The sequence below is a fragment of the Maylandia zebra genome, linkage group LG2 (genome assembly GCF_041146795.1).
Source record: "Maylandia zebra isolate NMK-2024a linkage group LG2, Mzebra_GT3a, whole genome shotgun sequence".
Lineage (NCBI taxonomy): Eukaryota > Metazoa > Chordata > Actinopteri > Cichliformes > Cichlidae > Maylandia > Maylandia zebra.
The window spans coordinates 23,940,086-23,964,224 of NC_135168.1; the positions used below are offsets into that span (position 1 = coordinate 23,940,086).

The window sequence follows — 24,139 nt, forward strand, 5'->3', positions numbered from 1 at the left end:
CCAGTTATAAAACTGAACAGTAGAGCTCAGATTTTCCACATCCAGCCTGTTTAGTGTCTCTCTCACAGAAAACTGTCTCCGCGCAGCAGGCCAGGCCACCTTACTTTGCCCGGTATGGCAGGCCGAGGCTGATGTCCGGACCGCAGCTCTCATCTGCCTTTGGTCACGATCACCTATGACTCAGAACGGTGAGGAGTCCCACGTGTACGCTGAACCGGGGAAGATTGGACGTTTCTCTTTGAAACCCCCTGCTGAGGTTAGCGTCTCTGCTTTTGTTGTAGAGCAGAGCTCAGAGTAAAGGTCGGACACATTTCTGATCAAACCCAGAACATTAAATCATTTCACTCACTCTTTCCTCAACTCCTTATTTCTGACGGACTCTCCGTTTGAGGTTTCACTCACAGATGTCGGTCATCGAGGCCGGGTTAAGTCCTACCACACTGTAACTCACTCAGATATAACCGTTCAGCTAAAGGCCTCCACGCTCCAGCTTCACTCTGGGTGTGAATGGGGTTAGTTTGGAGGCCATGACCTTTCCAGACAGAGGTCACCATTGTAGCCTCACCCTGACGAAATCCAGCATCTGAATTTCAGCTGTGAAAGCTGCTTAAAGGGCTTAACATCTGCTTTTTAAGTTAAACACACCCCAGAAAGGCCCAGACTGCTGATTTTCATCAGATTACTGTGAGGAAGCTGGACTTTCAGCTCAAATAAAAAAACAAGCTGCCCTGCCACGAAGCTCACAGAGTAACGTTACTCTCAGCCTCATTATAAAGTCCCCCTAATAAAGCCCCGAAGCACTAATTTATATATGAGAACAGGTGAATAATTTGGGATGGTGACTGGAGCTGACCGTGCAGGGGTCAGGGGTCACAGTCATTGAGCTCTGCTAACGATCACGCAGGAAAAAAGCTATAAAGCGAGAGCAGAGCCGTGAGGCAGCTTCCATCAAAAAGAAGAAGTCATGGGGGTGGGGAGTCAGTCAGTCATACCTCCGACTGGCAGATGCCCAAGAGCCCGATTTTAATTGGTACCTGGAAGTAGGAGCGCATACAAGAGCAGCTGTCTGTTCTTATTTGAGTATTTTTTCACTTCATACCTCAACAGCCCTCAAACAGCGGAGCACGTTTCACTTCTCCTGTGAAGGTCCAAAAACACTCTGCAGACCTCTGGCTGTAAAAGAAAAAAGCTGACTGACACTTAACACCATGTAGAGTTTAAAGCCCTCCTAACCTGACACGTGGAGCCATCCTGCACCTGGTTGGTCCCTGAACTTAACCCGAGGTCTTTACAGATCTACGTGATGGAGGGATCTCTGTTCTGGTTTTGTCCTCTGAGGAATAAATCCAGTTGACCAAATGTGTCACACTGACAGAGTCTGCACTGTGTGCTGGTAGAGTCTCGATCAGTCGGACTGTTTCAGGAAACTGAGATGTCTGAATAGCAGAGAGGATGCAGGTGAAAGACAGAATCGCGTGTAAAGACGGGGCATGACTTCATGAGAAAACACAGCGTATGTATGAAAGCACCAATAATGCTGCACGTTACTGAGACAGCAAACAGATAAACTGCAGCTGCACGTGGCCGACAGGGTGGCTGTGGAAGTTCTGCCTTGTTGATAATCACTGATCACTGTGGGGTTGGCTGGTATTCGCTCTTCTTCATAGTCAGTTTCAAGTTCCAACAGGTTTGGCTTCATTGAATCCAACATTACAGTTAGGACTAGCTTTGCAGCGTCTGAGTGTCGGCCTCATTCTGGGCCACAGTCCAAGCTTCTGGAGGTTTATTTAAAGTCATGAGCCAGTGGTCGCTCTGCTGTCTGCTGCTTCATGAATGTAAACGTGAACCAAGCTGCACATTTTCACTTTTCAGAACAGTTAATCAATAATAACCTATGGTTTTTCCCTGATTGTTGGGGTTCTCTCTGCATTACTCTAGGTCTTTACCCACAGAATAACGTACTTTGGTGCAACTGCTGTTGTGATTGAAATAAAACTGAATTGAACTGAAACTGCCAGCCAGAGTCGGCGAGAGCCTTTCCCGTCATCTGTCCATCCACGACTAACAACAATCACTCTCGGCGATGGTCATGTTCGAGATGGCGTTCGTCATTTTTACAGCAGTAGCCTGTGAACTGTGACAGATCCATACCTGGACGATTCCTCTGAAATCACCTCACTAATCTGTCTGAGATGAGCCTGTAGGTGTTTTCGCATCAGAAACTATGAAATGATTGTGTGAGGGACACACACTGTGCATAGATGTTCTGCAAACAGCAGGCATTTCAAATGGCTGCTGACAATTTGCAAACAGTGCACCAATACAGGGATTAGCGGGGATTATAATGGACAACTCTTCAGGATTAATAAGAAGACCTTGAATCCCCTCTGAGGAAACTGGACCTGGCGTCGATGTTATTTTAAATGTAACTTATGATTCATGAGACATCTTCTTGTTTCATGTGCTGCGCTCTGATTGCTGTTCTTCATCAATTTTAAAACTCTTTCCATCATTAAGCTGCAACGATGTGCTGCAGAGCTGCACGTGTCACAGAGCATAAAGCGACCTTTCGTCTGAAGGCGAGCAGCTGCTGGAGCACCTCATTGTCAAATTTGACATTTGGGGCTGATTTTGCTCTTAAAGGAGGAGGAAGACATTCTTTACGCTTTGCAGTCATCAGATCTTAGGTGTTTTTTTCACCTTAAAACAAAAATGAGTACTTAATAAAGTGGCAGCGGGCGAAGCCTCCCCATCCATCACGGTCCGGCGCTGCAGCCCAGACTCATTACTGTGTGAGATTGTCCCAGTGTAACGACCCTCTGTTGTTCTTTTTAATGGCTACCAAGGAAATTGAACTCTGCAATTATGCAAATGAAGATGAAAGTCTGAAAGTAAGTTGAGTTTCTGGCAGAGGAAAACATGCCGCCGTGCCTCGGCCCAGACGACTGAGCGCATTAAAGGATAAAAACTTCAAACCGCATTCTTAGTGTTTGTGTGGCTTCAGAAGAAAAAGGCCGCCACGTTACCGGCTCACTGATGTGCAGCTGTGGGCATGCTGGGACACTGGGTGATTAGTGTCAGTAAGTGATTTGTACTCAGCTAATTACTGATTGGTGGCACAGGTGAAATAACGTGAGCCAATCAGGCTTAAGCTTCAGTTTGAACTGTCTCCAGCTTCCTGACTGAGCTTTCGGCTGTGCCGAGTTTGCTCTGCACAGAGCTCAGCTGTTTGTCAATAATAAGAACGATCATTTTTAGCTTTAACACAGCGGTTGCTTTGTGAAGCTTTCACTGATTTCTCATCCTGAATTTGTGCACTTGTCATGGCCTCGTATTTATATGTAAACAAGTACAACATAAATCAGGTAAAAACTGCTGATGGGAACTGTTCTCAGACTTAAATACATGGTTTTGTGTATATTTCTGAACCTGCATCCTGTCGGGGTCTCAGCAGGACAAACCTCCGACCTGCTGAGCCTCTCTGTCCGTTTCCTCCGTGCGCCATTAGCAGATGTCCCACACCTGGACCGAACAGGTCGACTCACCATAACCAACACTGGATCCAGCTTTTAGATACGGGATGGCAGTGATAGGTTTGTCTGAACTTTGTGTCTGTTTAAACTTCCTGGATGAATTAACAAACCTCCACGGGAGCTCTAATATCTAACTTTACTTATGTTAATTGAACACTAGAAATGATCGTAGGTCTGCTTATTATGGGCCTAAAGTCAGCTAAAAAGGCTCCCGTGCTGTGCATGCAGTGAGACTAAAGCTCTATGTGTACCTGGGTTTGTAGTATAAATGGATGATTTAGCTGTTAGAGAAATAAATAAAACACTGTTTTCATTTATGGAAGTGAACCTCAGCTCTGTGAAACACCTACACCTCAGCAACTCCTTTATGTGAAGACTGGGATATTAAATTTCAGGGCCCTCGTCTCTGCTCGCTTTTTTCAGAATGGGGGTGTAATCACTGACAAAAAGCAGGAAGTGGGTTGGTGGGATTAATACACTCACAGAGGGAGCAGGAGGAAGAATAATGCCAGATAGTTTCCAGTGACAAAAGGAAAACCCTGAGATCCTTTCACTCGCTCTGCGTTTCACTGCAGTTTCCTGGAGGAGAAGCTTTTGTACAAACATATGGCCGTAATTATTGTGCTCTTCAGGCTGAAACAATGTGCCCTGCCCTCCTGTTATAAAATACCCTCAGGTTTTCACAGCCAGACTGGCAGCTCTGCGGATCCATGATTCAACTTGTTGCAGGAGTCGTCACACAGGAAACAAACTACTACCTTCACGCTCAGTGAAGTGACTCATGTTCAGCTCCTCGTAGCATGGATGAGTAAGAACATAAGAGCAAAAGGCTTAATTTATAATAAAACTGAACTAGACAGAGCAGGCTGGAGGAGGGTTCCACTTTATGCAGGAAGTCAGACTATAAGAATAAACCATTTTTGAAACGTATCACTTTTCAAAGCAAAACGAGGCCTGAAAAAGAGAAAAGTGTGACGTATTTCAAGGATGAGGCCTCATGTAGTTTTTTTCTTTCCTTGAACAGATGAGTCAGATTTAATTTTTAATTTAATTTTTAATTTTGAATGAGTCTGAGACGGTCATGATCAGTTCAGGAGGAGATAATCTCCATGTGAGGACACTTTGTTCCTCTCACGCTCCCTCTGCCCAGTATATCTGGATTTTTTTCCAGAGGCCTGTGGCAGTTCTATGAATCCAGATTCAGTGATAAGACCCGCCAGCTTCCTTGTGTCTGATGGTGTGGAGGAAGTCATCTGGTTTCAGGAACTGTTTACTCTGACATGCAGCTGAAACCTTTAACTGAGTTTTCTACAAAATGCCCTCAAAGTGGATCTCTTATTTCTTTCTATGACTTTTCCAAAGCAGCTTTGCATGATTAATAGTTCAAAATAATCCTTCTTTGTGCCCCACAGCTCCTCCTCATTATTAATAAAGCTCTTTCAGCTCTGATTGGCTGCCCCCTGCTAACAGAAGTTTTAAACAGCAGGTAGGTGACGAGACCACATTAGAGAAACCTGCTCTATGTGACATCATCCAGAGCTTGGAGTGATAAAATGAGTGTTTGTATTACAGCACATCATCAGAAACATGTTAACGTCAGCATGAACCACTGGGACTCAGAGTTTTTTACATGAATGCAAATTATTCCGATTTTAAATCGGCGTGTTGAAAGGTTGCCCAGTTTGAGTTTTAAGAAGTGTTTGTGTCAGTTTAACTGAGCAAACGTTGTTGATCAATTGATTTTTTTTTGCTTTATACTGTGTTGCCAGGAAGTTTACACCTGATAAAATGCGAGGAAATTTAAGATGAAATGAAAAGATTATGCTAAAAATAAAAACCGAGACACAGCAAAGTCGAGAAAAAATAACAAAGATCTTAAAGATTGCTGAAAAAATGTACCAGCATGCACAACTGTGTTGAACTTAGCACTGCAGATAAGATGCACATCAGGCCTCTGTGCTAAAAGTGCTGAACAGAGGCGGCGACCATTAAAGACAGGAAGCTGTCTTTGACCCCATCCAGCTCGCACTGACTGACGGGGCGGGACCAGGATGCAGATGCTGCTCTGTTTGAGCCCTGAGCCATAGGGGTGATGTGGAAATGTAAGCCATGCATTTGTTTGTGCCCCAAAATGAGGTCTGAGGGGGAAGCGCTGAGCTCACTGAACGGACAGTTTGCCATTTCCTGTGCAATGGGGCCGTTTGCTTTCAGAGCAGATCATCTCTCACATTCCTTTAAGTGATTTTCGCTCAAGTTCTGCTAGGATTTTGAATCCACATGGAATTAAATTGTACCTGAGGTGTTCTTACTGATCAAAGAGCTGAGAACTTGTGGTCCTCCTCATGCATTTGCCCTTCTCCCTGACCTGCGCTTCTGTGAAGGATGACATGTATTCCTTCATTTCCTTTGCCTGTAAATTTCAACCAAAAGCACTCCGTGTGTTTTTTAAACCTTAGTCTGTTAGAAATAAGACAGCTTAAATCATCAGCCCAGAATTCACTGCAGATCCAGCGTGCACGCTATCCTTCGCAGGTCAAAATGTATGTTAAACATTTACAGTTTATGGCATCCTAAGGCCCACACAGTGGTCCGTTTATCCAGTGTTTGATAAAACAGAGCACTGCAGCCCTCTGAGCAGTGTGTATGAACGCGTGCTGATGAAACAAATCATCCTGATTTGTGAGGTTCATTACAGGCCGGCTCAAAGCTCATTAGATTCAAATGGATTTCATAATGTTTTCCAGTTTCCCAGCGAAGGTCGAATCCATCTTCGTCTCCCTGCTTTGGTCCTTTTTATTTCACCACTAGATGAAGAAGCATTAGATTCCTCCTGTGACTTTTAATGTTCCCAAACTGTGTTCAATACTCTAATATGCAGTAATATCAATATGCAGGTGCAGACTGGCACAGAGCAGACTACAGTCGTACGTAAACTCCTTCAACAAGACGTGTTTATTAATCACTCTTTAATAACTAATTTTTAATAGAATACCTGGCCTACTAGTTTCTCCAAAAAAATGCTAAAATCCAAATCCTATTAGAGGACATGCTTGAACCTAAATCTGCATGATCAGGGAATTCCTGTTTTATGCTCAAAATTCCTCTTTAAAAAACACGTTACTCTACGTCCCCATGCACGTGGTTTAAATTTGTATATCTATTTGTATTTGACTGTCTCTAAGTGCTGCTGTACAAATGGTAAATATAAGACTTATCTTGTTTTATCTTATACTAAAAAATTATATTATATATTTATTTGATAAGATTGCTTTAACCATGAAATATTCAAACTGGACTAAATGAACATGTAAATGTTTAGATTTGACTGACATGAGGCTGAATCAAACAGCTTTGTCTGAGAACACAACGCTTTGCTTTGATGTGAAGATAAAAAATAATAATATATATAAAGACATTATGCATGTGTATAGTGAGATGTTCAAGGGCCTTTTAATAATAAAGGAGAAATTAAATAGAAAAAACAAACACTGAAGAAGAGTCAGGCACATGACGGGAAATCAGATTCAGGCTTCTCCTTAAAACTTATCATAGAAACTAAAGCAGTGAAACGGGCACGTCTGCTTTCACCTCAGCTGAGCAGGTAACACTTTATAATACTGCTCCGACTAAGGGCTTAATTCTCCTGTAATTTATGTAATTATATTTACTTACAAATAGTTAAAGGTAAGACCAGGGGCGATTCTAGGATCAGAGCTTTGGGGGTGCTGAGCACCCAGAGAGCTGCCCATCCAGGCAAGGTAAACTTTCCTCATCACGATGAGACTTCTTCCCTGTCTCTGTCAGTCCCTGCATCCTTAAATGTCTCCCGTTGTCCCGAGTTCCCTCTGACTGTCCCCTTGGTGCATTTAAACCCCTGGTCCTCCCTGTCCTCGTCCTCTGTTGTCTTCATCTCCATTATCAGTCATCACAATTTTACCATCTCTGTGCAAGTCTGCAAATTTCTTTATTAAATCATAAGATTCTTAAATTCATCAAGTCTCTCTGTGCCTGGGTCCTCGTCACAAAACATGACATCACTGTTTTGTACATTTTAACACAATTTAATCCCCACATTTGTGAAAGAAAAGTAAAACACTTTTTTGGAAAGTCTGTAACAAAACCATCAAATCTGATCAAGGTTATTTAAATGCTGCAAAAGAAGAATGGATTGGAATTTTTAAAAAATACATATACTAATAATTGATGGCATTCATATAGCAGGGCCCTCAAAGCACTTTACAATTCTGGTGGAGGCAGGTACACTTGGTGACAGAAGCGAGGCTGCCATATCGCGCCATCGGCCCCTCTGGCCATCACCAGTAGGCGGCAGGTGAAGTGTCTTGCCCAAGGACACAACGACCGAGACTCGAACCGACAACCTTCCGGTTACAAGACGAACTGCCAACTCTTTGAGCCACGATCGCAGTTTCCTAACCTTAATTACTGCGGGATAATAATGAATGATGCTCACTGTGAGTAAAAAGTAAGCTGGGTGCATTTTTTGGACAGAGATTCACTTTTAGTGTATTATAATACAATAGAGATACATAAAAATACACTCCAAAAATAGAAGAGTCCTTGAAATGTACAAAATATTATTAAAAAATGTAAAAAAACTGAGACACCTTAGCCTCTGGTACAATGTATACAATGTATGAAAAGATCTTTACTGCAGATACTAATATGGCTCTGCAGATCTTTTCTTTTATCCTCTGTCGCCTCAGCTTGAGGTTGGCAAATCTTTCTATCACATTTTGGTGTTCAAGTCTCTCAAGCATCTCTTTCTCAACTGACATCACAGCCAGGTGCTGGAGTCTGCTTTGACCCATGGTCCTTCTCAGCCAGGTATGGAGCTGACTCAAGACACTAAAAGACCTCTCACAGCTCCAGCTGCTAACTGGGTTTGTTAGGACAACCTGAATAACAGTTTTCAGTTTGGGGAAGATCTGATTATCCAGAAGATTGTACAATGTTAACATATCTGGGATGGCACCAGCCTCACTCTTGAGCTTCAAAAAGTCTCTGGCAACCGTGACTTCCTCTGACTTAAGCTCAATATGGTAATGCAGTGCCAGGGCTGACAACCCAGTTTGTTTTGCAGACTGTGTATAGCAGCTTTAATCCGGTTGTTCAGTCTGACGTCACTAGCCGTGTCTGGGTCTAAACTCCGCTGCAGGTCCATATATCAAACGATCACTATGGCATTACTGAGAGTTGAAAAACTGTCTAAAGTCTTTCATCTTTAATAAAATGATCAGCGTTCTACTCTACCAGGTGTAACAATTGAGTTTAACATCCAGGCATCCATGAAAATGGAATTTATGACATTTAACGGAGTTAGAAGTTAGCAGGGAGTTAGCTCGCTAGCTTCTATCTAAATACAATATAGCATGTCCTGACTGCGGGGTTTTGGAAACAAATTAAAACGTAGCCTACAGCTCTGTTATCACTTCCAGCATAAATGAAGACAGAAAACTAAACAGCAGTGACGTTTGTAGGGTTACTGAAGTTGGGCTAGCTTGTAGCTTTTCCAACTATTTATTTATAAGTGACTTATGTATGTATGTATGTATATATATGTATATATTGTACTATTCTTAGTTAGCGTATTGTCTGTCTTGTCTTAATGTTGGTTTAAAATGGAGCACTGTAACAAAAAATAATTTCCCCCAGGGATCAATAAAGTATTCTGATTCTGATTCTGATATAAAGATGTGCTACGTGACAGCTAACGACACAGCTATGTTAGCATAATATAAACAAGCTAACTTTTTTTCCACTCTATAAAAGTTAACGTGAGTGTTCTCGGTGGTCAGGAACAAATGTAATCGCATGGCAGGATGCTGTAAAAGGACCAAACTTCAGCCAGGAGAACAACTGAGATAATCCATCCACAATACGAGGTTAGTCATTCATATACTGCTGCATGGGCTGGGCTGTAGTTACATCCTAAGGTTTTAAAAACTGAGCTTAAATAAATGATTAGCGGTAATAAAAGCCGAGGGAGGTCAACAGGGATCACTGACTGTTTTAGGAGCTTTTTGAGATCAAATAGAAGAAAATACATAACATTAAACATGTTAACAACACAAAAGCCATATTAAACGCAGACTACTTTAGACCCGGAAGTAGGATTCGTCGCGTCATCATTAAAAAACCGGATAGTTTAATAGTTGTGTTTTTTTCTTTGCCAGTTTAACAGTTTCTGTTGTGCCTGTTAGTACTCCCTGTCTGTTTTCTTACCTGGTTCTTCCTGACCTTGTACTTTCTCCTCATGTTCTCCTCTTTCCTCTCTCCCTCTTTGGACTGACAATCATACACAAATAGATTGTATTCAATTAGATTAAAAAATACTATTAAGATCACTAATAAAAAAGAAGTCCTCTCTCAGTTTACTTTTAACCAAAAGGCAAATAACCAAACCACATGTACATCTAATAAAGGATATAAATATTGAAACACTGATCCAACATTATCCTTTATTGATGGATCATTTGATTTTACACTTTTACCTGAATGTGGCTCCTTTTTTTGAAAAAACTACCTCATATCCATTATGAACCTGGCTGTCTCTCTGTACACAAACAAACACACACACACAACAGGAGTTATAAGGTTAATGGGCATCCAGTCAGTTAGCTAGTTAGTACCTTGGGTTCAATATCGGCACATATGACAAAATAACCAGTTTCTCTCATTACATTTGAAACAGGACGGTGGTAACAACAGTAGGCTGCGGACAATGTTACGTTTTACATTTTAAATAGGCTGCATACATTTAAATGGGAGCAACAGGACGGTCAAATGTTGCTGATTTTACTACAAAGCAGGACGGATTGTAGGGTAGCAAACATAGTCGGAAAACACGTTTTCAACACTGCAGGTTACCTGGTGTAATATTTTTCAGCTAAAAAGAAACATGGCCTGACTCCTACCTAACTATATAAAGAGTAACTGAAGGTTAAAGGCAGCTAACATGTCCTGTTTTAAGCCAGGCACTTACACCTCTGCTCCGCTGCGTCTCAGCCACCATCGCTCTGGCAGCAACGGCGCTAGAGCCCGAGCAGGGGAGAGCTGGAACAAACCACTATGGGAGGGGGGAGGGGTTATCTATACTTTTGTTGTTAAAATGTTCCATCTCAATTACGTACTGTATGCTTTTTATATTTTTAGTAGTGTGTCCCACAAACAGCAAATATTGTCAAAAAAAAGTAAGAAATCTTTGGGGGTGCTTTGATTCATTTTGGGGGTGCTGAAGCACCCTCAAAAATGGGCTAAAATCGCCCCTGGGTAAGACCATTTAAATAAGGAGGTAATAAGTCAGGTTTTAAGTAAGTAAGTTTTAGCGCTTGCGTAACAATATTTCCCAGTTTTACATTATAAGCACGCTTTTACAGGAAAAGAGACATTTGGACTGTGATTATAAAAATAAAGATGTCCCAAAATGTCCACATTTCCAGGCAGCATAAATATTCTCGGTGGAGAGATCAGCGATCTGTGAGGTGTCCTAAAAAAGTCAAGTCAAACCCTGAAGCAGTGCATCTAAAATGTGCTGGTCACAAAATAGACGTGAGCACCAGAAAAAAATGATGGTGCAGAAAGCCTGGCTAAATTACAAAACACCTTGCCTCTCTTTTGAATTCCAAGCTGTGACGTTGGCGTTTGTAATCTGATCAACTGTCACCATGTGAGTGGAGATAACACCCCTCATACCTGTCACCGTCCAGTGAAAGCTCCAGCGCCAGCCTACCTGAAGACTCGGGACCAAACCATCAGCGCGTCCGGGAGTGCTGTTTTCCTAAACCCACATGAGTGTGAGATCGTGTGAGATACTGGTATTCATAACTTTCTGCCACAATAAGGGATCTTTTGTCTTGCCCTTTTGTGTGTTCAGATTTGTTTAGACAACTGAAACCGAATGGTTGGTGTGAAGGTGCGAAGATATTCTATTTGAAATAGCTTATTTTTGTGGAGGAACCGGAGGTAGAAGGGAGAACTTTTCATACCTCTGATCTTGGAAAAAGGAGTTTGTTCCTTCCAGATTCCTATGATTGGATGAACTGTCAGAGACGCAGTGAGGATGGTGTGGGCATCCTCATTATTTTCCAGATTCCTTGGACACATCAGACTCTTTGTACTCCTCTGAATAAAGGGAGCTTCACTTTTAAAGCAGTTGTGTGATTCATGGTTTTAGGTCATTTGTGAGTTACTTTTAGCTTTTTGTGTCCTGATGGGGTTGATCTTTCTGCCAGCACGCCGTGTACACACCATCAATCAGAGGCTTGGACCACATGGACATGATGAACCACAGGAAAACATTAGCATAGGTAGATATGGTGATTCCAGAGATGCTGAAGAGTTATGCTACAATGCTGATGTATGGAAACATGGATTAGGTTCAGAAGGATATTGTGGGTCATGATTTTGAAAGACAAACTTTAAAGTGTAAGACAACACTGGCAGTGACATCCTTAACTTTTGATGTATGTCTTCATCAGATTTGAGTTTTAGGCCTCTACATCATCACGGGGATGTCTTCATCCTAACCCCCTTAAATGATTTCGTTTGTATAAACAAATTGTGAGCAATACATTGGACAAAATGCTGAATGTAGCAAAAATGGAAAAAATCTTTTGATTTTTTTTGCATGATCATCGTTATCATCGTCAGGTTTGGTCCAAGTCCATCTTTTCAGAACATGTTCAGCTGCTGCTGCTGTGACTCATTTATGCAGAAAGTGTAAACAGGTTAAAACCACTGTCTTTCCCTAAGGCTAACCTGGTTTAGAGTCTGAAGTTTCCCAGGAAGTCAAAGAGAAAGTAAAAAAGGAATTATAACTGCACCATATGCCTCCAACCTCCCAACAGACACTGTAGGTCTGTTACTCAGGTCCGTTATTTCTCGCTGCAGCTGGCGCATGAATTGAATCTGATTAAAAAGCATTGTCTTTCAGAACACCTTATAATAAAAGATGCTGTTAAACTGGAAGAATAAAAGACAAAACACACATGTGAGCTTTGTAGAGTTGGACATGAATGTGGGCTGCAGGTAGTGATTGTTGGTTTTATATGTTTAACTTTTTGATCAGGTCTTCCCTGTAAAAGGTTATGGGTGTAGCAGTTTAATGACTCATGCCTCCACGGATAAGTGCTCTCAGTCTCTGAGCCACCCACCATCACCTACCACTCCTCCACACATCGTTGCAATGACTGAAGGCGATTATTGGGACAACTCTGCGCTGCTGATATTCAGCCTCAGAGAAATGATTAGGGGGTATTTGGGCTGCCAACTCTCTGAAAAAGCTTGTTGGCCTGAAACAATCCAGCGTTTTACTGGTTTTACGTTTTGTCAAGACAAGTTAGGACAAGAGTGAGACGCCTCTCCGCAGCCTCCCCTCGGCTGTTGTGTCAATATGCTTTCTCTGTTGTACTCTTTGTGCTCGAGCTTCAGGGAAGTGATTGGTCTATTTACAAAATAGCTTGGAGTGTACATTTCATGTCTTGTCGTGTGATACAGGCAGCTGTTGTCTCTCCCTAAAGGCTTTTCTTACATGACTTTTATTCTTCTCTTTTCTGTCTTTTTTACAGATGTGAAAATGTTCAAAAAGGGGATTATGATGGCAGCTTCAGGAGCAATCCTTCTTGTTTTTGCCTCAGTCCTCACATGTGTGACAAGATCTGAAGGTAGTTATAGACTGGGAAAAGGCAGTTCTCCTCTGCTGTTTACACACCACCTCTACAACGCTGCCATCAACGAGAACTCAGCCCCGCGGATGTACGTTGAGACGCAGGTGAAGATGGGCATTGAAGTGACAGATCCGCTGTGGGACATCAAGTACAACATCGTCTCAGGTGACGATGACAGCTTCTTCAAAGCAGAGGCAGTCAAAGTCGGAAATTTCTGCTTTCTCAGGATCAAGACGCGCAGCAGCAACTCGGCTCTCCTCAACAGGGAGGTCCGAGACTCGTACACTCTCACTGTGGAGGCAAAGGAAAGCACTTTTGGCTTCGAGGCAATGACGAAGGTCTTCGTCCAGGTGCTTGACACCAACGACTTAAAGCCTCTCTTCTACCCGGCATCGTACAATGTGGCCATCAGGGAGGACGCTCCTCTAAAGTCAAGTGTCACCAAAGTCAGCGCTACAGACGCCGACATTGGGAGCAATGCTGAGTTTTATTATTCATTCACCAGCAGAGCTCATCCGTTTGTTGTTGACCCTTTCACGGGCACGGTGAGCCTCATCAAGAGGCTCAATCACACTCGCGCACAGCGCTACGACCTCACCGTATTAGCAGAGGACAGGACAAAAAAGATATCCGGTGTTCAGAAATTTGGGAATGTCGCCAGGGTCACTGTAAACATACAAAAGATGACCATGGCATCTCCAGTTATCACACCGCCCCCTGAAGCTACAGTGTCTGCAGATGGAAAAATAGATATCAATGTCCATGTGGAGGAAGGAGTTAAGCCAGTGGAATCCCTCAATATCATTGGAGGGGATCCCCACAAGTGGTTTGAGGTAATCCCCTCAGGTGTGCAGGGCAGTGACTTCCAAGTGATCTCTACAAAGAGGATTATCTGGTCTCAGGCTCGTTTTGGGTTGAATCTTTCACTGCAAGCTAAAGACAGGAGCTTGCCAAGTTTCCTCTCTCCAATCACACAAATCCACATTCCAGCCTATCATTACAGCCCACTGGCATTTTTGGAGGACACCTACATTGTGACTCTGAGTGAGTTTTCACCCCCACAGACTCATGTACTTAAGGTTTCTGTCACCTCAGTTCCCTTTAACGTTACCTTTAGTATCAAGAACAATCCAGACACCTCTAACTTTAAGATCAATCCTAAAACTGGGATTATCATAACTACAGGGAAATTTGATTATGAGAGGAAAGATCGATATGAGTTTGATGTAATGGCCAATCACGGTGAAGCTGAAACTCACATCGTGGTGGAGATAACGGATGAAAACGACAACAGCCCAGAGTTCACACAGACATCCTATCAGGCCACGCTGGATGAAAACAGCCCTGTTGGCAGCAGCGTGTTGAAAGTAGCAGCTTCAGACAAAGACAAAGGCAAAAACGGCTTTGTGACTTACGCGATTGCAAATTCAGGCCCTTTGCCTTTTACAATAGATCCATTCACGGGCATCATCTCTACCTCCGAACACTTGGACTATGAACTGATGAAACGGCGGTATCACCTGAGAGTTTGGGCGTCGGACAGCGGCGGCCCCTTCAGTCAGGTCAGCGAAAGCCCTGTGACAATAACTCTGAACAACATCAACGATAACATCCCTCTGTTCGAGCAGGTGGGCTGCAATGTTACTGTACCTCTGGATTTACCTGTGGGACACGAAGTCGCAAAGCTGTCAGCTATTGATTTAGATGAGCTGCAGCAGCTGAGGTATGTCATCGAGTCAGGGAACGAGCTCCAAGTGTTCGGGATCAACTCTGTGACTGGAGTCATTGCCCTGAAACAACCTATCCCTCTGCTGCAGGGTTCATTCACTCTGAGAGTTGTAGCCACCGATGGGAAGCATCACTCTGAAGCATCGGTTGTCAGGATAACCATTACTAACCGAGGTGAAGATCGAACGCTGCACTGCAAGGAAACTGGCATTGCCAAACAGGTCACTGATAAACTAATCAAATCAATCAAACCCATTTTAATCAATCAGGAGGAGGACACATTCTCAGATATCCACATCACCAATCGACATTCTCCCAAGTTTGATACAAGCATTCCCAGTTCGATTGATCTCGTCGAGAACCATCCATTAAATTCAACCATTGTTCAGTTCAAAGCAACAGACAACGACTCTGGGTTTAATAGTAAGCTTGTGTACGCCATCTCGAGTGGGAATGAAGATGGCTGTTTCTCCATTGATACGTTCTCTGGTGATCTTCGGCTAGTTTGTCCACTTGACAGAGAGAGAAAGGGGTTCTACATTTTGAACATCACTGTTTATGACTTGGGAATACCGCAAACTTCTGCGTGGAAATTCATTGCCGTTAACATCATGGATGTCAATGACAATCCTCCTGTTTTCGATCAGCCCAGGTACGTGATCCACGTGCCTGAAAACAAAGAGGTGAATTCGGTTATTTTTACATGTCGCACAGCAGACCTGGACTCAGATATGAGTGGTAAAGTCCAGTATTCCCTCCTGACAATGACCGACATGTTCAGGATGGATGAATTCACCGGAGAGCTGATTGTGACGGGTAGACTGGATCGAGAAAGCTCACCCAAGCATGATCTCCTGATTGAAGCAAGAGACCAGGCTACAGTCGGCCCTCAGCTGTTCTCCACTGTCAACCTGGTGGTGATTTTGCAGGATATAAATGACAACCCACCCAAATTTGTGCCCAAAGTGCATAAAATAAAAGTTCCAGAAGATGTTCCTGTGGGCACGCTGCTTGTCTGGGTGGACAGCATGGACTTGGATCTGGGCAGTGGAGGCCTTGTCACCTATAACCTCAAAAACACAGAGAGCGGGATCTTCCATCTCGACTCCTCCACCGGCGCCCTCACCCTTGAGAGAGAGCTGGACTTTGAGAGGCGGCCATCTTACAATCTCACAGTCTGGGCAGTCGACCACGGCCTCCCTCGCTCCTTGTCATCGTCATGCTTCGTGGAGATCGAGGTTCTGGATGTCAATGAGAACCTCCACCGGCCGGTGTTCTCAGAGTTCGTCTATGAAGCTCTGGTAAAGGAGGACTCAGCTGTAGGGACATCTGTGGTAACTCTCACGGCTTCAGACAAAGACCTGGGCAGAGACGGGGTTGTCAGGTACCACATCCATGATGGTTCTGGCTTAGGAGTGTTCACCATTGATGAGGAAGCAGGTAACTAACACTTGGTGATTCAATTTTTGTTGTTGTGATGTTTTTATCTAAAAAGTAGAAAAGCAATGTTAGCAATTTTTAGTCAGATGTGAAGCCTGATCTCGCTCTCATAGTTTAGCTTAGCAGAAAGACTGGGAAAAGGCCTTTGTCCTCTCCAAAGGTTGCACCATTAAATCTCACCTGGTAACACACTAGGTTTCCATATAGAAACAAAGTTTAGGAGCTAAGAACCAATCTGACTGAAAGCCAAAGCTAACCACCTGCTAAATAAAGCACTGTTTAGCAGAGTGTGTCTTCAGTGAAGGGTAAAGATTATAGACTAGTTCTCAGTAGAAAGGTCAAAGGTCAGAACCGTTGTGCTCTGTAAACAGTAATTAGCACTGCAGCATAAATTAAACGGCACAAGTGTTGCATGGTAACATTTGTCTTTTCCACCTCTCTGACACGCCTCGTGCTGCATTGAACTTTACAGCTGTATGCTCATGTGCTCACTCTGATAGAACGGGACGTGTACTTGCTTGAAGAAGCAGTTCTTCGTCTGGGGTTGTTAAAGTAGTTTGTATATTTTTCCATCAGCATATCCTTTGCAGAGGATACCCTGCGACCTTGCAGCGTATCACAATGTATTCCATTGGCCTGCTGCTGTACTTAAGACTCAAATAAAATCAGACTCAATGGCGTTTACTGTGACAAAAGAGTTATGCTGAAATATGTCTTTGTCTCCACGTTGCTGCTTCATTATCTCTCACTTGGGGCATCAACATTTAAACAGCCTCTTCAGACCACTGTGCAGAGGAGTACATTTCCATTGTGTTCAGGCCTCTGTGCGGGCCTCTTTTCTAGCGTATTAAGCTAACACAAATATGTCACACATTTTGCTGAACAGGGAATAACTTAAAATTTCACAACCCACGTCTGGGCTCCTTTCCAGATTTTTTTTGAATGCAAAGAGACACCTTAAGCTCAGTGACGGCGCAAGTGGCTGCTAGTTCCTCCCGGGCTGTACAGTGATTAAGCATGAACAGATTAGATGGATAAGTGATTCATTCCTGAGGCAGGGCAGCATGTTTGAAACATGTGAATACCAGTGTAGACAACAATGATTTAACTGTACCGTTGGTGTGTTTAGGTGTGATTCGTATGACAGAGATGCTGGACCGCGAGACGGCGCCTCATTACTGGCTCTCCGTCTACGCCACCGATCTGGGGACTGAGCCTCTGATCACCTGGACTCACGTCTTCATCGAGGTCCTGGACATTAATGACAATGCTCCCGAACTTTCCCAGCCGATGTATTTTGCATCTGTCCCAGAGAACGTGGACACGGTCGAATCCGTCATCAAGGTGTCGGCCACAGATGTGGACACGTCCTCTGAGGGGAAGCTTTCCTTCCAGATGCTGGAATCTCACCGATTGCACTTTGACATCGATCCTAACACAGGTGAATACTCTTCAATGAAAAATATAATCAAAGGAGACCTTGATGAATTTCAACATGTCACAGAAAGTTTTCCTGGCTCAGAAAGGTAAAACAAGGTGATATCATGTGAGTTATCTCAGTCGCAAACTGAGGCACAACATTTTAACACCAAGTTTTGAATGGCAAGCTAACCTGGAGAATTTCTTATCCATCCAGACCTTTTCTTTAACTTGTCCAATTCAAGGCTGCAGCGTCACAGGGCGAGCGGCAGAATACACTCTGGACACTTTGCTAGTCTGTCCCACAGAGAGACACACACACACCTACAGTCAATTTAACCTCAACAGTTTATTTAACGTCAGGGGTGTCCAACTTGAGAGCTACTGTCCTGCAGCTTTTAGATGCATTCCTACTCCACCACTGCTGAATAAAATGGTTGGATTACCTCTTCAGTATGCCATCAATTTTGGCAAAGGCCTGATAACAAGCCATTCATGTGATTCAGGTGTGTCGGAACAAAGACTGGAGTTGGACACCCCTGGTGTATGTCTTTGGACTGTGAGAGGAAGCGTGAGTACATGGAGAAAGGCCAAACTGCCCCCAGCTGTACAAAGAGTGTTTAACCTTAATTATGAGTACTCACCAATAAAAACATGGTCAGTACTCTGAACTCTGTCCTTAAAGTTCCTAAACCTTCATAAGATTGAAAAAATAATTTCCAGACAGGTAGCACTTATTCCATCCAACAGGTAGACATTGTGTTTTTAATTGCAGCTATAATTATTTTGTTATTGAATTTATTATTAGAATATAGTACAAAAGTACAATTTTCCAGTTTTCCAGCTTTGGCTCACGTCTCCTCCCTCCCACTTAAACATTTCTCACCCCTGAATCATGGTATTGAAGCATTCAGTGAGCAGCATATGTGCAGGCAAAAATACAGGAACTCTGGGATGTAATTGGATCAAGTTGCTCAGCGTCATTCTGGCATTTCACGAGCAGCTCGAGCAGAAAAAGAGACTTCATGCTCTCATTGCAATTGATTTACATCTTGATTCAAACTCCCTTTGTGTGTGCAGGACATCTGGCAGGCCTCTGTTGCAGAGTGTTTTGGTATATCTGTACGTGTTACATTTTGATTCATGGGTGAAAAGCTAACAAGCATATGCATGCTTGCAAATGCAGTGTTGCAAGCATGAGTGCAGTATGTGCTGCGGAAGCTAGGTCTGTCTATACCTATACAACAGGGAGCTCCCTGAGAGTCACTCACAGAGTCAGTCACGTGCGACCTGAAATAAAAACTGAGTTAGCATGACGGGAACAATGAGGAAGCCTAAACATCTCTGCCTTCCTCGCTGACAGTTGAAGCTGAATCACCTGGCGAGGACTTTGAAGTTAAAGCTATTGAGCACAGCATTAGCTGTGATGCTACCAGCCGCTACCAGCCCTGTCCTCGTCCTCTAACATGCTATTTGTCCACGCCCCGAGGCCAGTGTACCGAGGGATTACAGAGATGTCGCTCAGAGACGGGGCAAAGGTTTGCTGCCAGCTGGAGTGTGTCACATTCAAACAAGTATTTTTCTATAAATGCAGGTGTATTTGGTATCCATTTACTCATGCATAGAAGCACAGGATGAATAGTGTTTTGCTGAAAAGGGGTTATTAAATCTCTGTGAACCTTTTTGTATTCTGAGGCTGCAGGCTGAGGACAGCTGACTGACACTGACCCAAATTCTTGCAGAACTGACCGAAGTTTTATTTTTTTTATCCCTGTGCTGCAAACTAAAAATAATTAAAGTAAAAAAACTCCTAAAACCTGAAGTTCCTCTAACATCTAGCAGAGGCTCCAGCAGTGATAATAAACGTGCAAAAATAAACGTGCATTATTAGGGCTGTGGTCTCTTTGACTGACGGGTGGCTGGTGACCAGTGTTGCCAACTCCTCAGTAAGGAAAATCGCTATTGGCTGTCCTAAAAGTCGCTAGAAGTTGCCAAATGACGTCATCGCCTAATTTGCATAATTGGTCATGCTAATGTAATTGTAACCTACGGTGTTTTAGAGAGAAATAACATCGTGGAAGAGACAAAGTGAGTAAAAAACGTCCTAAATGCAGTTAGAATTTATTTAGAACTACAAATTAAATTTCTTTCAATTATTGTTTTTTAATGTCACAATTCCAACCCTGCTCCTTTTTCTGGGCCTGGACCGGCAAAAGTGACCTGAAATAGGCACTCTGGTGGAGTTACTGTGTGTGTGAGAGTGTGTGTTTATAAGTAGTTTTAAACCTTGTGATCCACAAAACAGCATAAGAGTAAAAGAAGAACAGACTGCGTTACAGTCAGTGCGGGAGCAGCGGCTTCGCTCATGCGCGATTCATTTGCCGTTTGGACACACAGGTGTGAACGTCTCCTGCCCTGATAGCAGCTGGGGAGGACTATCCTCCGCCTGTGAGCGCTTTGGCACGGGTGAGGTGCTCACGGCAACACCGCTGCTTGTTGAGAGTAAGAGCGATACGCGTTTTCATGTCAAAAAGTCGTCATAAATAAGTCTCCAATACCACCAGAAAAAGTCGCCAGATTTGTCGCTAGTTGCTTTTTAGAAAAAAAGTCGCTAAGGTGATCTGAAAACACGCTAAATATAGCAACAAAGTCGCTAAGTTGGCAACACTGCTGGTGACACAAGTGACTGTAGCTGCTAGCTGCCTGCTAGGCTTCTCCTCAGCTAGCTGGAGTTCCTGAACTGGACCTGTGGACTAGGGCTGGGTATCGTCACTGATTTCTAGAATCGATTCAATTCCGATTCACAAGGTCCCGAATTGATCCACGATTCGATTTAATTCGATTCGATTTAATTCGATTCGATTCAATTCGATTTGAATCTGGGAAATTTTGACAGTCAGAAATATTATAATTCAGATCAGTACATTTACATATTTTTGTATCTATAAAAAGGAAGCTGACACACACAAGACTTTATCAAAAGTGTGTGCATCACAGCAGATGCCTTTAAAGGCATCTGCTGTGATGCACAGAAACACAGAAAAACATGAAGGTGATTTTCCTGGCCTGGGATTTTATAAAAATATTCTGCAGTACATCATAAACGAAAGAAATCCATTAATCAATAAATGAACATTACCTCTGAAGTTACAGCGGTTTTATTAGAGACACAGTTAAGTGTTTTGCATTTTGCATAATTTTAAAAAGTTTAAATTTGTTCAGTATTGAACGGCAGAAATTAGGTTTTCTTTTTGGAAGTATATAAAACGGAAAGAAAAAAAACGTCGGCCGACAGCGCTGTAAACAACGGCAGACTTGTGCGTAACAAGCAAGCGAATAATGAAGAAAAACTGTTCTTGAAGTACAGAGAGAGAGAGCTGTGCATCGTGGTCGAAGCAAAACAGTAAAAGTAAGAGTGAATACATGACGATGTTTATGTGAAGCGTAGTTTGGATCTTCTTTTGCTGCTGGTTCGGTCAATATTGTTTGGAGAGACATCAAACTAACAGCTTTAGAATCAGCGCATAAAGGGCGTGAACACAAAGCGACAGATCAGAATCAGCGAGCTGTCGGCTTTCAGCCCCGACTGTGAGAAAGGCGACATCTGACTGATTCTGATCCGCGGGTTGCGCTGTGTGTGCAGAATCCATGTTCCTGCTCTCATTTACTGTCTTAGCTGTTTGGTGGTTGTTGAAATTTTGTGAGGTTTCACCTGAGATTCTGGCATTTCGGGCAAAATAAATTTATATTAAAAAATCGATTCAGGATTTTAATGAATCGATTTCACGTTATCCAAGCCAGAATCGATTTTAATCGATAAATCGATTATAAAAACCCACCCCTACTGTGGACCACATTTGTGCTGTTGGAGCTCTTGCTAATAGTTTTTACATTAAATCGCAGCTTCCACAGGTCCAGTAAACATCAGAACAAATGCTAAACAGGCTTTTTGACTTCGAGGTCTGCAACTGGTTTTTGTGGTTCACTGAAGTCCAAATCAACAGGAAACCTAGTTGCCAGTTTGTGGCCTCTAGAGCTCTGACCTCAGCTTCTTTCAGCTCATACGGGATGAACTGGACTCGAACTGGGACCTCATCTTCTGCCTTCAGTGGTCACTAACACTCCTGGAGCCATGTCGGAGCACAGGCTGTCATAGCTTAAATCAAACAGACTTTTAGGATGTGCTGACATCCTCTCTGACTTTTACTTGTAGACAGCAAACTGAGCTGTCCTTAAAATCCTTTGACAACAAAGAATCAAAGAAATATCGTGTACTAGCTTATATAGATTAGAAAAACGGCGTAAGCAGAGGGAGATCATGTTACCTGGAACCTGTTCCTCTTTGGAACATGACCCACCTTGTCTTACTGTTAACAAATGAACCTCTTATTAGTAATATGAGGGTGAAACCACTCGTGCCTTGACAAGATGAAAGTGACTCATGACCACAGCGCTGTGTCCGTTTCAGGCGAGAAGAATCGAGGAAGCTTCGTGCTTTAATGCAGAAATGCACATGAAACATTGTCGTGTGTGTTTTGAGAAAAAGCATCTCGTGGAACACTTCATTATGTGTTTGTTTGTTGACAAGGCCAGGCAAGTCAGGAATGTGCCCACTTCATTAGCATTTTGCAACAGCAAATTCCTCAAATGGCTGCAGGCTGTTGATGATTCAAAAAGTGATATGATGCGATTGTGTATTTTATATTCTTGATATACACAAAGCACTCACCAAGATGTATGATATTTTTCTTACTATTAACAAATTTACATGAAAAAGAGTCCAACACCTGAGACCAACTTTTATATGAAATCTGTCTTGGGTAGCACATTCCCAGTCTCAGAGCCTGAGACTGAATTATTACGTCTATCGAGACGGGAACGATACACTGTGTAAAGGAAGGATGCAGCCAAAAGCCCAGCTTTGAAGCCTTAATGTGTTTTGGCCGTTGCCATGTTGGCTTTTTGGAGGCAGGAGTGACTGTATGTGGATGAGAGGTTGGAATGCCAAGGCTCCACCGACCTTGTTATCAAGCTGAATCCACAGACTCAGTGGGAATGTCACACAGACACAGATACCTGCTAATTACCCCTCAGTAACATACAAACAAAAATTCTCAAACTTTTTTCTCATTGGCATTTCTGAAATAGTTCTCAGAAATTTGCGATGTCTGAATTAAAAAGCAAGTGAAACTAGTCCACATTCAAAAAAGAAGAGACGTAAAAATGTGATGTGAATCCTGCGAAAAAGGAATGAACGGCCCCTGACGCAGAAGCAGCTGTTTGTCCTCGTGTGGTTTTGACAGGCGTCCTGGATGGCTGAGTGAAAACAGGCGGTGGGGAGGGACGAGGCTTTAGCCGTGATTCCCACATCTGCACTAATGACAGGAACACACTTTCTAACGTTCCCACCTGTCCCTCCCAGCAGGGCTTGTTTGCTCTGTCATAAAAGGACTCGATGACGCTCAGTGGGGCCTCTTTTGCAGCACTTACGACCCCCTCCTCTGTCTGCAGCTCCCACACCTCTTTTGGTTGGAGACACAGAGACTTGTATTTTCCCAGCCTGTTGCTGTGTGTCTAGGACGCTTCTCCCAGCAGCTGCAGACACTTAAACACGCTGATTCAGCAAACTGTCAGCCGCGGTTTCCCTCGCGGTGTCTGATAATCACCTGTCACACAGTTCAGAGGCCGACTGAGCTCAGGCGGATGCGGCGGAAGCATCTGATTGGCTGTGAGTGACCCCTCCTCCCAGTGATCAGTCAGTGTTGTGCTCTGAGTGTAAGGTGACCCAAATTGCTAATTTCCAACTGTAGAGCAGCTTTGGATGACAAAATAGTGGTTTTGTCTTTCAACAGTAAATTCCACTGGTCCTGTAATGTGACACAGGTGCTTCCCGTATCTCCCAGCCATGCTGAAGGTGATGCCCTCCCCTTATGAGCAGCCGCTCTATGCTTCTGTCTCCTGTTGGTTATTTTGAGTTTATGGGCCTCCAGTTTTTTCCTGTTCTGCCAGCATCAGTACCGACAGCTCCAGTTTCTGTGAGAAAACGATCGAGTCCGGACGCCCCAGCCTTTGCCTGGTGGCAGCGGGATGGACTCCAGCCCCCGCCCCCACGACATTGAAGTGGAGAGCGGAAGGAAATGGAGGTTTTTTAATGTCTTCTGAAAGTTTATTCTTGATATTAAACAATGCAAAAAAAATGGATGCTGTTTCTTTTTTTAGACAAACAGAAGAAAGTCCTTTGCAAAGCTCCTCGATGCGATCTCTGTCGTGTTGAAGGCGGCTTGTTCTCTGCTTCAGAAGTTTATCACGCGATCCATCGCTCACTCTGTCCCT

General features: G+C 43.3%; 1 protein-coding gene across 1 annotated transcript in view; it reads left to right on the forward strand.

The window, feature by feature from the left end:
• Positions 1-24,139, forward strand: part of fat2 (FAT atypical cadherin 2) — a 93,278-nt gene that overhangs the window by 3,100 nt on the left and 66,039 nt on the right. The window contains exons 2-3 of the mRNA XM_004552067.1: positions 13,121-16,387; positions 17,517-17,828. Of these exons, the coding sequence (XP_004552124.1) occupies positions 13,129-16,387; positions 17,517-17,828 (3,571 nt within the window). The 5' untranslated portion in view covers positions 13,121-13,128. The remainder of the gene's footprint in view (positions 1-13,120; positions 16,388-17,516; positions 17,829-24,139) is intronic.